The sequence below is a fragment of the Chiroxiphia lanceolata genome, chromosome 2, assembly GCF_009829145.1.
Source record: "Chiroxiphia lanceolata isolate bChiLan1 chromosome 2, bChiLan1.pri, whole genome shotgun sequence".
In the NCBI taxonomy this organism is placed as follows: Eukaryota; Metazoa; Chordata; class Aves; order Passeriformes; family Pipridae; genus Chiroxiphia; species Chiroxiphia lanceolata.
In genome coordinates, this window is record NC_045638.1 from 73,340,655 (window position 1) to 73,353,019 (window position 12,365).

Consider the following 12,365-nt stretch of genomic DNA (forward strand, 5'->3'; position numbering starts at 1 on the left):
AAAAGCATGGACTCAGCAGAAAAACTAGTTGGTGGTGTTTCTTCCACTCGATATTCTCTATTAAGATCTCACTGTTCTGTAGGCAGTAGTTACTGAGTTCTGGTCCCACAGAGACTAAAATATTATCATTATGTTTCTGCTAACATTCTCTTTGGCTCCCTTGGCACCAACTGTCCTTTTCCTTGAAAAGTACTAATTCGGTTACAGTAAAGTCAGTGCAATGATTCATGCTCTTCGTTTAGCTTGGAGATTTAGAACTGAAAAAAGGCCTATGTGCTTGAGAGCTCCTAATTTTTTTCTAGCTTTATCAATCATTTTTTATATCCTTGAAGCATTGCAAGCTACAACGCTGCATTACAAGTACAAAGCATTACTGCTTTTAAAAAACGGTGTGTGCAAACTGAAATTGCTGAGAACACACTTTTGCTCTGAGTCTTGTTTCAGTAGCTTATTTTTACTTAAACACCAGAAAGTAGCTTGTATGTAGACCTGATATGACAACTAGGTGGTTGCAGAGGAGGGAACACCAACTCTGGCTTTTGATGAATTAACCTTAATTATTCAAACTCATGAGTGGCTTAGCAAAAACCAATCATTGCTTTCTCTTGTCCTTCTCATGCCCTCCCGTAGCTTTGCTGGTTCCATTGTTTATTGGCATCTGTTACAGTCAACATCTGCCTGTGACTGGTACAGATAAGCTGGGCTGCTGGATCACAGTCAGGGACCCATAGACAGGGGATGAAGAACAGCCCTGCTATTGTCCCTTTACTAGAAATTAATTATTGTGATACAAAAGAACAAAAACTGTTGAGTAGCTTTATTGGTTAGTGATCTATGTGATAGCTTTAATCTAAAGAAGATTCAGCAGGGAAATGATAATTCCTGATTGAGATCACCTGTATTTATAATTCTAAACCTCGTGTGAGGTTTGTTTAGCCCTTAATGGTAAAAAAATATAGTGTTAATGTCAAAATTATTGAAACTGCAAAAACTAGTGGCAGACTAGCTAAGATCCTATACTGTATTCATTGAGTCTTTCGCTGAACTGCAGAAACAGTGTTTAGATGTATCAGATGATTTTCATGCTTTCTCCATTAAAGCTCCAAGGAATATAGCATATTCTTAGCTTATTTTCCTAATTTTTACTTCGTGGGATAAAAATCAGTGTTAGTTTGCATAGTGCTGAGTTAAAGCCTAGAGATAAAAATCCTGCTGTGGTTCATTAAGGGATTACTTCACTTAGTACAAGAGTGACAGTAAAGATGAGAGGTGCAGTTCATAACTCGGCCTTTATTGGTATTATGGCAACATCTGTACCAGTGACTGAAATGGGACAAGACTCACTGTCTGAAGAGCAAGTAGTACAACTCAGCTTACATCCTTGCAATTAAACTTTCTAGCCCCCTTTCCAAAACTGCATACCTTCATCCACAGTGTTTATCAGGCACTATTCCTCTGCTGTCTCCACTTGGTGTGATGTGAGAAAATGGTAGCTGGCTTAGGCCAAAATCATGCCCCTTAGCTTGGTGGTGATGTGCATGCTAATGCAGTGCACTGCGTCATTACTGTAGATTTTCAAAGTCATTTTAATGAGAGAGTTAAAATATAAGTTCCCTGTGTAGAAGAGGGAGAAGAAGAAAATGATAAATGTAAATATCTTAGATGATTTTCTACATGGGGAAAACGTTGTCCTGTTAACACACTCATACATTCTAATAATAAATGCCAACATTTTAATTTATTATCAGATACAGCAAAGTAGATGTCATTGTAGTGAACAGCTAAATACCACTAAATATTTTTCATTCAGACATTGTTTAATTCTTGATGATTCTTTGAGCTGGAAGTTAGAGAGCTGGTAATGTCATTGTGTTGCAAAAATCCACTTAAATGGGCCTTTTTTCATTCTTCCTTCCTTCTTCTACTACACATGAGCATCTGTCATGGTTTGAAATTGGCCCCCCCGAGAGGCTGGGGGGCTCAGAGGTGACTGGGCGCCAGGGCAGTGTTCCCTGGAGAGACAATCACTGTCCATGTTGTTTGCTTCTGCTCAAAATCATATATCACAGCCCCGGAAGCTGTTGGCAGTCTTAGTGTTGTGCTGTTGGTGTCTGCTGTGTGTAGGTGTAGAAGGCCAGGGGGTGGCTGGGCTCCCTCTCTTCCCCTCCGGGGGGGTAGAGAGGGGAGCCCTGTGACCCCCCAACTCTACCTAGGCCCGAGTTGGAGGCAGCATTTGGAGTGTGTGCTGTGAAGGGAGAGATTTCACAGCACCTGAGGTAAGAGGGAGGAGGCCAGGCCCTCTTCCCCCCCTGCGGCTGCGGGACGCTTGGGACAGTGTATAACTGGATCGAACTGCCTGTGGCCAAGGCTAGGGGGCTTTTTCCCCCCCTCACTGCATTAAGACTGGTGGGGGGTGGATTTTAAGGCTCAGCATTTAAGCAGAGCCAAGTGGAAGGGCTGCTGACAAAACAGCTCGGAGCTAGGGAAAGGAATCCCAGGTGAAATTGGAGACGGACCGAAGAGAGGCCCAGAGGATGTCTCTGCCGTGATCTAAACGGAGGACAGCCGAAAACCCAAGGAGGAATCAACATTCCAGGACGCAGACGCTTGATAAGCTGAACTACACTGCAGCAACCTATGAACTGAGGTATGTGACTGAGAGAGAGAGATCACACAGCAGCAGAAGAGAAAGGACTCAAAGCTATCTTCTTGGACTTCGTGAGCAGAAAAACTGCAGTAAACAGCTGAAGGTTGGTTAGGGAGTGTTTCAGGGGCCCAGAACACTCCCATGAGAGAGAGACTGATTACCCAGCAGCCCTGAAAAGCTCTTCTTGGACTAAAGTTAAAGGGAGAGACTTAAAAGGACTGACAGAAATGTAAAAATATATATATATATAGTTGCTTTTAGTTTGTACAGTATATTTATTTGTGTAAATAAATGTATATACTTCTCCTTCCCCTATAGAAGCTTCTGGCCTGAAAGTTTCTCTCTGGTGTTGAGATAAATAGTGGGAAGGGGTGGGGGGAAGCCTGGAAATTGGATTTTAGATTTCTAATGTGGCTCAAACTGCCACAGCATCAAAAAAAGCAAGTCATCCTACATAAATGGATAGTCTAAAAAAGTTGAATTAATGACCAGACTAAGTTCACACAACAAATATATCATTATTAAAACTGGCCTAGATAATTTGGCATCTTTATTTGTTGAGAACCTGACCTAACAGAAATTGTATCTCAGGTCCAGGCAAACTAGGGTGCAACTGCTGGAACTTCAAGTGTGTGGCATGATCAAAATGTCAGTAACTGATCTCGCCAATATTGTTTTATCCTTTGTGTGCTGACTTCAGCATTCCAATATGGGACCTATTCAGGCACTGATGCTTACAGATTGTATCTCACTGATTTTCAAGCCTCCTATTTTTCAGAAGAATGTTCCTAAAATGTGAAATAATCTTTCTGGGTGAGCAATAAATAATCTGATTTCTTGGGTCCTCTAAAGCAAACCTTGACAAAGAAAAATCAATCACTGGCAGCAGATGGGGCAATACGTCTAATATATCACTGCTTTATCTTTTTGCTGTGATTAAGTTGTATGTAGACCTCTTGAATATAGAGTTTTCCATATAAAAAGCTGCTATTAAGGCCATGAAGAGATTTTCAGGGATTAGCAAGTGCTGTCTGTGACTTTCTGCATTATTTAATACAGTCTTCCTATTTCAGTACATTGACTAGTTTCTTTTGTCTTTTTCCAGAGTTTCTCCATGAAAGCCTTCAGTGCTCCCGACTTGGTAAGCACAGTCATTTTTTTCCCATGTGATACTTATCCTGTAGATTTTAACAGCAACACAATTTTACTGAGCTTGCAGATATGCAGAATATGTCTCAAGAGCAGTGCATTTGCTCAGTCTTGGCATCTTCATTCTTAAGAGCCTTTTCAAAATGTAAATTAGAGATCAAGCCTACAGAATCAGAAATTTTAGAGCACATGCTAATTGCAGAAATCTGAGATGGTTGCTCTGAATGGTAGGTTGTCAGTCAGGCTTGCATTAATGTGAGCTCTGAGGATTTGTATTGCTAACTTAGAGTAGCCCAAGAGGAAGCATGAGTCTTTTCTCTCACAGGGATGACAGAGCTAACTCTCAACTCTATGCACTTCCCCCTGGAGCTTTTTTAATTATTGTGATCTTGTTAGCATAATTCAACAACTTTAAAAATTAATTCAATGCAGATGAGTTAGAAAATAAAATGGTGTTTCTCACACTGCAAAATTACAGCATTACACAGCACTCTAAACTACTAGAAAGCTACAGGGAAATCCAAGTGTTTTAAGGCTTTTTCAGATTACAGGATTTCTGGGTCAAAAAATTCCCATAAAAACAAATTGACAAACCAAACCAAGAACACCTAAAAATCCTGCAGTCAGTGTTTGCTTTTTAGGAGTAAGGTTATTTATGTTTATAAATATAAATAAATATATTTATATGTAGGTGTGTGGGGGAGGTTTACTGAGCAAGTAATAACTCTTCAGCTAAAGAAAGTTCATCTTTTAGATAGATTAAATATGTTCAGAGGGTCACATTTGAAACAGTAATTTTTTGAATTCACTTGAGATGGCTACATGACCAGATAGAAGAGCGAAAGAGTTGAGAGATGTGGTGCTCTAGCCAATGTTTGCAACAGGCACAGAAGTGTAGAGCTCATTGCTACCATAGCATTTCTGTCCTACAGTGTGGTTAAAGAAACTCAGGCTGTCACGTCTTTAAAGTGACAGGACTGTCTGAAGGGTTGTTTGTCTTTCCTGCAGATGGAAGCAGTAAGAACCATGTTGCTCCAGGGCGGGTTCTTGCTGAGGCAGTTCTGCATTCTCACAGGTTGCCTCACATGGCAAGCGAGGCTCACAGCCTTGGCTGCAAGTTTTCAAGGCTGACTTGTTGGTCTTGACTATTGCTTTGTTATCATGACAAGCAGGTTTCAGGAACTGTGTATTATCATAAAGACAAACAGGCTATTCTTATCAGCTGATGGCAGAGTGGGGAGTTGTAGTGCAGCTGGTTTGGCTTTGCAAAGAAAGGGAGGTGTGAAAATTTCTGGGAAAATTACAATAAGGGGCAACAGCAGGGGAAATTCCAGACCTGACTCAGAACAGGCTACAGACTGCCAAAATGCTCCCAGCATCCTTGCCGTGGTCTTTGAAGAATTACAAAACTAGGAACAATATAAATCTGTCTGATTTAAATCATATAGGGAAAGGCTCAAGGAAGTTTGGGGATTCTACTCTCCTCTTCTGTAGGATTATAATAAACCTTTCTACTAAATTTCCTTCTTAAGCTTGCCTCCTATAATGAAGACAAAGAACACAGTGGTTGGTAGCACACCAGACATCATATGTCTGGAATGATGGCTTAAACAAACTCTGGGAAACAACAGTACAAAACATCTACTGACAGAGGGAAGAAGGGGATGTCTCTCACATTCAGCAGATGTACAAAATAGTTTTACTGTCTTGTGCCAGAAGCAAATGTACCAGGAATGCCTTCACAGAGTTAGGTTTTGTGATAGGAATTCTTTCCTTCACCAGCTCAGTAACTTTCTTTGTATAAGGCCACAGAGTAAAATCTTCCACCACTAATTTGGCTAAACAGTAAGCCATATGAATTGTGCCTTTATTGTGCCTAGCCCTGTTTGAAACTTCTGAGTACCAGCATGTGATTTTACTTCATCACAGCAATGGTACATTGGTACATGTGAGATTCTGTACCCTGAAGTGAGAGCTGGGAAAGGTACTAATGTGTGTGGAATTGTGCAATACAGAAGAGATAGATCTGGAGGAGACATCTGCCATGCAGAGTCAGTGAGAGCAAATGTAACAGCAGCAGAGAGTATCAGGGGATCTTTAATGTTGTGAGTGTATTTATGTTTTTGCCTTGTGAGACTGTCACTGCCAGCTGAGCTGCACAGTGGGCATGAAAATAGCACACGTATGACGTTTGGTGCAGCTATATTGAGGACATCATCTTTAAGTCAAACTCTGACTTCTTGCATCTAGTAAGTAGTTATGCAACCACTGCAGAGATGACAAGAGTCATAAGACAGTAAATATTTCTGATGAGGCTAAAAAGTGAATTGAGCTGGCAGACAGGAGCTCTTCTGGCTCATAAGAAAAGTGGAAGAGGAGATCATTTCAGCATCATGATGATGTTGAAAAACATGTGCAGGAAAACAAAATGAGAAGTTGGAAGAAACAGATAGCAAAACAGGGAAAAGGATGCGACCTGAGGCAAATTAGCTGGGGGTACAAATTAAGCCTGGAGAGATGGCCCAGTGTACATTAGCAAAAAAAAAAAACAGGAAAGGTGAAGCAGGATGGAAGAAATTTGGTTTGGACTGGGCTTAGAAATTAGCAGGAAACTAGGAATAAGATATAACATGGCTTGTATGTTACTCTGTTTATGTGAGTATCTGGGCAGTGAACTCTTCCACAACAGCCACTATCTTCTACACAGCAATAATGTTCTACATGTTTCCTATCTCTTGCTAACACAGAGGGCACTGTGCATACCTTTGACCAAAAGTAGCAGCAGCTCTTGCAGATAGTTACCCCGATTCTCCATTTCCAGGCACTGAATATCTAGTGAGGACAGTAAAGTTGAAACTATAATGATTGGGCTTTTCGTTCTCTTTGTAGTTTTGTCTCTATAGTTTTGGGGGTAGCTTATGCTACTCCAGGCGTCACTGGTGCTTCAGCATGCCCAGTAAACTGGTTCTACACCAGGGATGTGCAATAACTTCCTACCAGAATCATTTATCCTTGCTTTTCTGTCTGGAAATTTGTAGTAGTTTGGGAACTGAAGCAAACACATGCGTTCTTTTACGCAGCCTGTAAGTAACAAACACTATTCTCTTTTGCTGACCAAATTGCTCCCAGGGACATCTGGACAACCATGAGATAGATTTCTTCCAATTGCTTCGTGCAAATATTTAAGCAGTTCTTCATTTACCTCATTGTAAAACATATGTTTGCAGTAATTTTTAGCTGTACATTTTTATCCATGTGCTAACTATGCACTGAAACTCTGATCACTGTCAGAATGGTGAGTTTGTATTTCAATGTTTTCTAGTCTGTTACCCTTGTCATATTTACAATTTAATGAATGAGATAAGCCACACTAAAGGTATCTTGTGTAAACTTCTGATAGTTCACTGATGGCCTACAGACATCTTGATCATTAGTCCGTTACCTATCTGCTTATCAGTAAACAATCTCAAGCCATTCATTCAGTTGCACGGTTTTGATAATTCTAAATACAAGCTTCCTGTGCTTTGTACCTACTTTTACACTACTGTAATAAACAGTTGTAAATCCCAGTCCTAGTCCTTGAGCTGTGACCAAGCCACAGCCATAGGTCAGGGACCCATACTACTGAAGAGGTAGTGTGCTAGACTATGGTTTTCTCTTTCAGTTTAGTGGCTCTGAAGTAGTATATTTGGGATGGCTTACTTTATCTTATTTTATGCATGTAGAAGACAAAATTTCCTTTTCAAACAAGGCATTGACTCTTTGAATCTTTGAGAATGCCATTTGCTTAAATCTCTCTTCCACAAGCCAAGAAAAGCACAGATCCAAACTGATATTAAGCACTCTGTAGTTTCTGAGAATGTAATTCATCAACTCTAGTAAACTTCAGAAAAACATACACCTTCTTGCTAGCTTGTCAAAGAGCTCAGTCCAAATCACAAAAATAATTCAGCCTTTGTAATACATTTTAAATGTTATTTGGCTTTAGCAAACTACGTTAAAATGATTTGGTTTATTTCTTTATTAAAGGAATTTAGGACATTTAATGGGTTTTTGCTAATATTTCCAAAGCCCCTTTTCTACCAATGACAGTGGAAAGGGGGATGTTAGAGCACGCAGAATAAAAATCTTCTCTAAAGTAATACAAGTAATTTGATCTAGTAAGAGTTAAAATTTCTATTTATTATAGTTCAGCTGATATGAAATAAATGTGCTTTGACATACTAATTCTCCATAGGGTCACAGTCATCTTTCTAACACATACATTGTCATTTACTTAAACTCAGTTCAGCTGCTAGTGGCATTATTAACCTTCTAAGAACATTACACCAGATGTCTGGTTTCAGACTTAGAGATGTTTTGACACAGAGGTTCCCTCTTGCACGTGCTGTGTAGGGAAGGAATAAAGCCTTGCAGGCAAGGAACTGAGCTGAGCGGTGGAAGGTGTCTTGGTTCACCTCCTATAGCTGCTACAAACTTCCTCTATGGCCACAGGCAAGCTGTTCTGTCAAAAAGCGCAAGCCTACACCTCACCAAACCCTTTTTTCGTGGCGAGTCTCTCTCTCTTCAGGAACATGACAGCATAGCTCATGGATTTTCTTTCGGATGTGCACAAACAGCAGACTTTCTGCTCAGTCTGTTGAAACTCATGGCCTTAGGTTAAACCTCATACCATCTCAGCAGCAAGTCATTGTACAAGAAACAATCCTGACCAGCAAAGACGTTTCAGAAAGAAGTGGGAGGGAAACATAGAGTTGCAAAAGAACTTATTTTAGCTCATCTACCAAGTCAGCAAAAGGGAGAGGAACCAAACTCTAATCTGTGATGCCTGCTGTTACTGATCTCACTTTAACAGCCTTCCATTAGTGCATGGCTTGTTCTCTCCCATTTGAATTGTCATACTCAAGTTTGTTTTTTATCTAGGTGACTGGTTTTATATGACCTCTGTAAACAGAATTTTACCTTTAGGAGCTGCTCTCTGATGCATCACTGGTAGACAGAGAAATAAATACAGTATAGGAGAAAAAAGCCGTGGTGGCTTTATAATGGGAATCAAACTCCATAAGTATATCAGGGTACTGGAGTCAATGACTGCATGAAAAAGAATGTTTGGTTTAGTTAAGCATACCTTATTTCCAAAAGTCATTCGATATGTTCCTTCCTTACCAGAAGCTCCTTAAGGAACAAAGTGGTTAAATAACTGATTAAAAGGTACAAAACAAAGAGTTACAAATAAATGGTCAATTTTCATGATGGAGAGGTAACGATAGTTTGGTTTTATTACCTGACAGATTATGTCAGTCACACCAGTTAAACATCTCTCAAAGACAAATAAAAAGGAGTAGGGCATTGCAGTGGGGAAAATGAACCTATTGATCTCAGGCTTGGTCACTGTTCTTGGGATAATTTGGGATAGGAGAGAGCAAATAATCCCTCACCTTACCAAAGAAATGGCCTATTGAATGGCCTTTTGGTTCTGTACCTCTGCATCATTAGATGTGCTTTGGGATAGAGAAATATCTGTATGAGAAAAATGAGTTCAACACATTTGTCTCTTCAGGCTGAAAACAAGGAAACAGAGTGAAGGTGTAACAGTAATGTATGGAGTTATGAATGTCATGTGGATGTGGAATAGACAACCACTATTTAGTGACCAATGAAATTATCAGGTATCCAGACAGGAAAATAAGCAAGGCTGAATACTGAATACAGTCTCATAACTCAATTATAGAACTAGTTATTACATAGACTCTGTATGAGCCACAAATGTAAATGGCTTTACAGAGTAGGTAGACAAAGTCAGAAGAAGATCCATTCAACACTACTATATACAGAGACACCTAAATAACTTTGGCTTTAGAAGTCCTTACACAAAGATTTCTGAAAGCTGGAGTAATCAGTGAAAAAGCTATGGTAAACTTGCCCCGATCTTTCCTTTTTCCTAAGTTCCCAGCAGTGGCTACTCTAAAAGTCTAAAGTTAGGGTGGGGAGACCTTTGTTTTGAACACATGTCTGTTCCTGTGTTCTTAAGGTCACTGCAAACTCAGGCCCCCAATATTCTGTTTGGTTTTGGTTTTATGTGTGTATTCACTGAAGACTGCTGGAGACGGCTTTCTCTTGCTCTGTGGATGTACAGTCTCTAATGGAATGGGATGGGCCCCTAATTGCTCCCCAGGGCTTCATATGCTACTTTCATACACATTGTAATTAAAAGTCAGGTAAGAGTCAATTAAAAATGTGCACAGTGAACAGAGATTCTAGTTTGACATGCTCATCCCACAGCTATAGCCCTGCTGTTATTTACATGGAAACCTGGCACATATTTTCCTTTCTATAACTCTTCTACTTTCAAGGCTTTCGCTTAGAGCCACATAGTTTTTCACTGTCTACAAAAGTAAGAACTGATTAGCACAAGGCACTCTGACTGCAAGCTTTTTCCTTAAAAACCTCTCTCATGTTTCTTCCAGTGTCCCATAGATACAATCCTCATGTGCCTCATCAGGGACAGAACCATTCCCTGTCTCTCCCAGAGATGTATTCTCTGTTTATTTCTTTCTAGCACCCCTAGTTCAGGAACATCACTGATAATCCTATAATGTGGAGCACCCTTTATAATGAATAACAGCTCATATTGAATTGACATCCTGAAAGAGTTTGAATCACTTTGGAGTAGAGCACCAGCAGTCAACCCCAAACCAATTTTGTCACAGTATTCTGAGTAGGCTCCAGACCAAATATTAGCATCAAGTTAAAAAATAATCACTTTTTAATGTGTGAAATTAGGTTTCCCTTGGTAATTCAGTGATGGCACCAATCAGGTAATTTTCTAAAATTCACACTGACATCAATGAGGGCTGTTGATTGGAAAGATATGTAGATTAGAAAAAAATTCATTATTGTTTAGATTCTGATTTTGGGGTTTTCTTTTTGCCATTAGTACTGATTTTTACTAGGTATATATTTTTGGGCAAAAATAGATTTCATTTAAGTTTATACTGTATTGGCTTGGAACAAAATCTGGATTCTAAACACTTTAAAAGAGATTGTATTTAGAAGAATATGTGTTGTGGCTTTTAAAGTTCATTACACACCTGTCTTATTCATTGTTTTTCTAAAATCTTGGGTTTTGCCAAGTGTAAAGTTTGGTGAAAGGGTGGACAGATGGTGACCCAGTTATCTTTTTGAAAAATGTTGATTTAACTTCAAGCTCTGCTTGGTGTTTCACTTAAGCAGAATCTAAGGCAACAGAGGTCTACCTGATTGGAGTTATCACATATGCCCTGCTGGAGGCAGGATGTGAAAGATCTTCTCTGGAGACCTCTGACAGCAACCATGAATGTCTCACCAGATAAGTCTTAAAAGGACCATCAGAGAGGAAATACATTGTAGCACCCTGACAGTGAATTTTGTTAATTAAATACAATGCACCATTGAGACACAAGGCTAGAGAGTGCTACTTTTAACTCCCAAGACAATGTTTTGTTTGTATAGCTGGGGAATGATGTGATGTTACTGAGACTGACTAGGGCAAAATGCCTCTTTAAGAGATGAGCCTAAGAGAAGATAGTACCTTAACACTGGACATTCTGAGGGGGGAAAGAAAAACAATGAAAGCTCTTGAGCATCTCAAGGTCTGCTGATCAGAGATTTTGTAATGCTTTCTTCCCTCTTGAAGGTGGTGTCTTTAAGCTTGACCAAATACACATTCCTATTGCTAGCACATTCCTATTGCTCCAGCAAGGTCTGGACAAAATCCCTCTCTTTTAAGTTGATCACTAGCTCAAAATCAGAACAACTGACACTGAGATGTGCCTTGTCAGATACTTCATTAAGAACTTCTCTTAAATTTGCTGGGGTAGTAGCTCAGAATTTGTGACCCACTTTGCATCACCTTTCTTCATGTTTTCTTAGTTACCATATGGAAGAAAATTCACAGCAATATTGCAGTGGAATGGAAGGAAAGGAAGATTTCCTAGAAACTTTGTCTTCTTTATGACAGTAATGTAGAATATAGTTGACATGACATATTTCTTGAATAATAATTTTAATATTTGTTTTATTCAAGGCATAACTTCTAGCTGTTGCTGATACATATAATTACTGAATGAATTGTACCTTGATCCTGCATTACTGTGAGCAGACTGTAACCAAGCATTTTCTTTCAGACCACCAGAAGGAGCTATTGAATTCAAAAAGCCTTTCCTTCAAGGCAGGAATTCCTACTACAGCACAGGAACCGGTAGGGTAATAGAAGTCCAGCTCTAAACCAGGAGAAAATTCTCATTTAGAGTCTGCATCTTTTTCTGATCCACTGTATTGTAGAATTAAAACTACACTGTACAGAGTTTAAGATGCTTCAGGGCGTGGTTTCAGACATAATTTCTTAAACATATACTAACAAATACTGACCAAATCCATACAGATGGGAAATTCATTGAGGCATGTTTATCAATACATTTTCAAAGCCCAGAGAGTGTGGAAGCTGCCATTCTCCCTTAGGTCCCAGCATGGAGATGTTAGGCTCACAGACTTGCAAAACGCTTAAGAGCTAATGGCAATGTCCAGAAGG

At 39.6% G+C, this 12,365-nt stretch overlaps 1 protein-coding gene across 9 annotated transcripts in view; it reads left to right on the plus strand.

The window, feature by feature from the left end:
- Positions 1-3,752: 3,752 nt before the first annotated feature.
- The window catches only part of SPATA13 (spermatogenesis associated 13), a 168,520-nt gene continuing 159,907 nt past the window's right edge, over positions 3,753-12,365 (plus strand). For all 9 annotated transcript variants that reach the window (XR_004355071.1, XR_004355073.1, XR_004355072.1 and 6 more), the window contains exon 1: positions 3,753-3,788. Coding sequence is in view for 1 of the 9 variants with exons in the window: in XM_032678053.1 (XP_032533944.1) it covers positions 3,762-3,788 (27 nt within the window). In the remaining 8 variants the exon portion in view is untranslated. The remainder of the gene's footprint in view (positions 3,789-12,365) is intronic.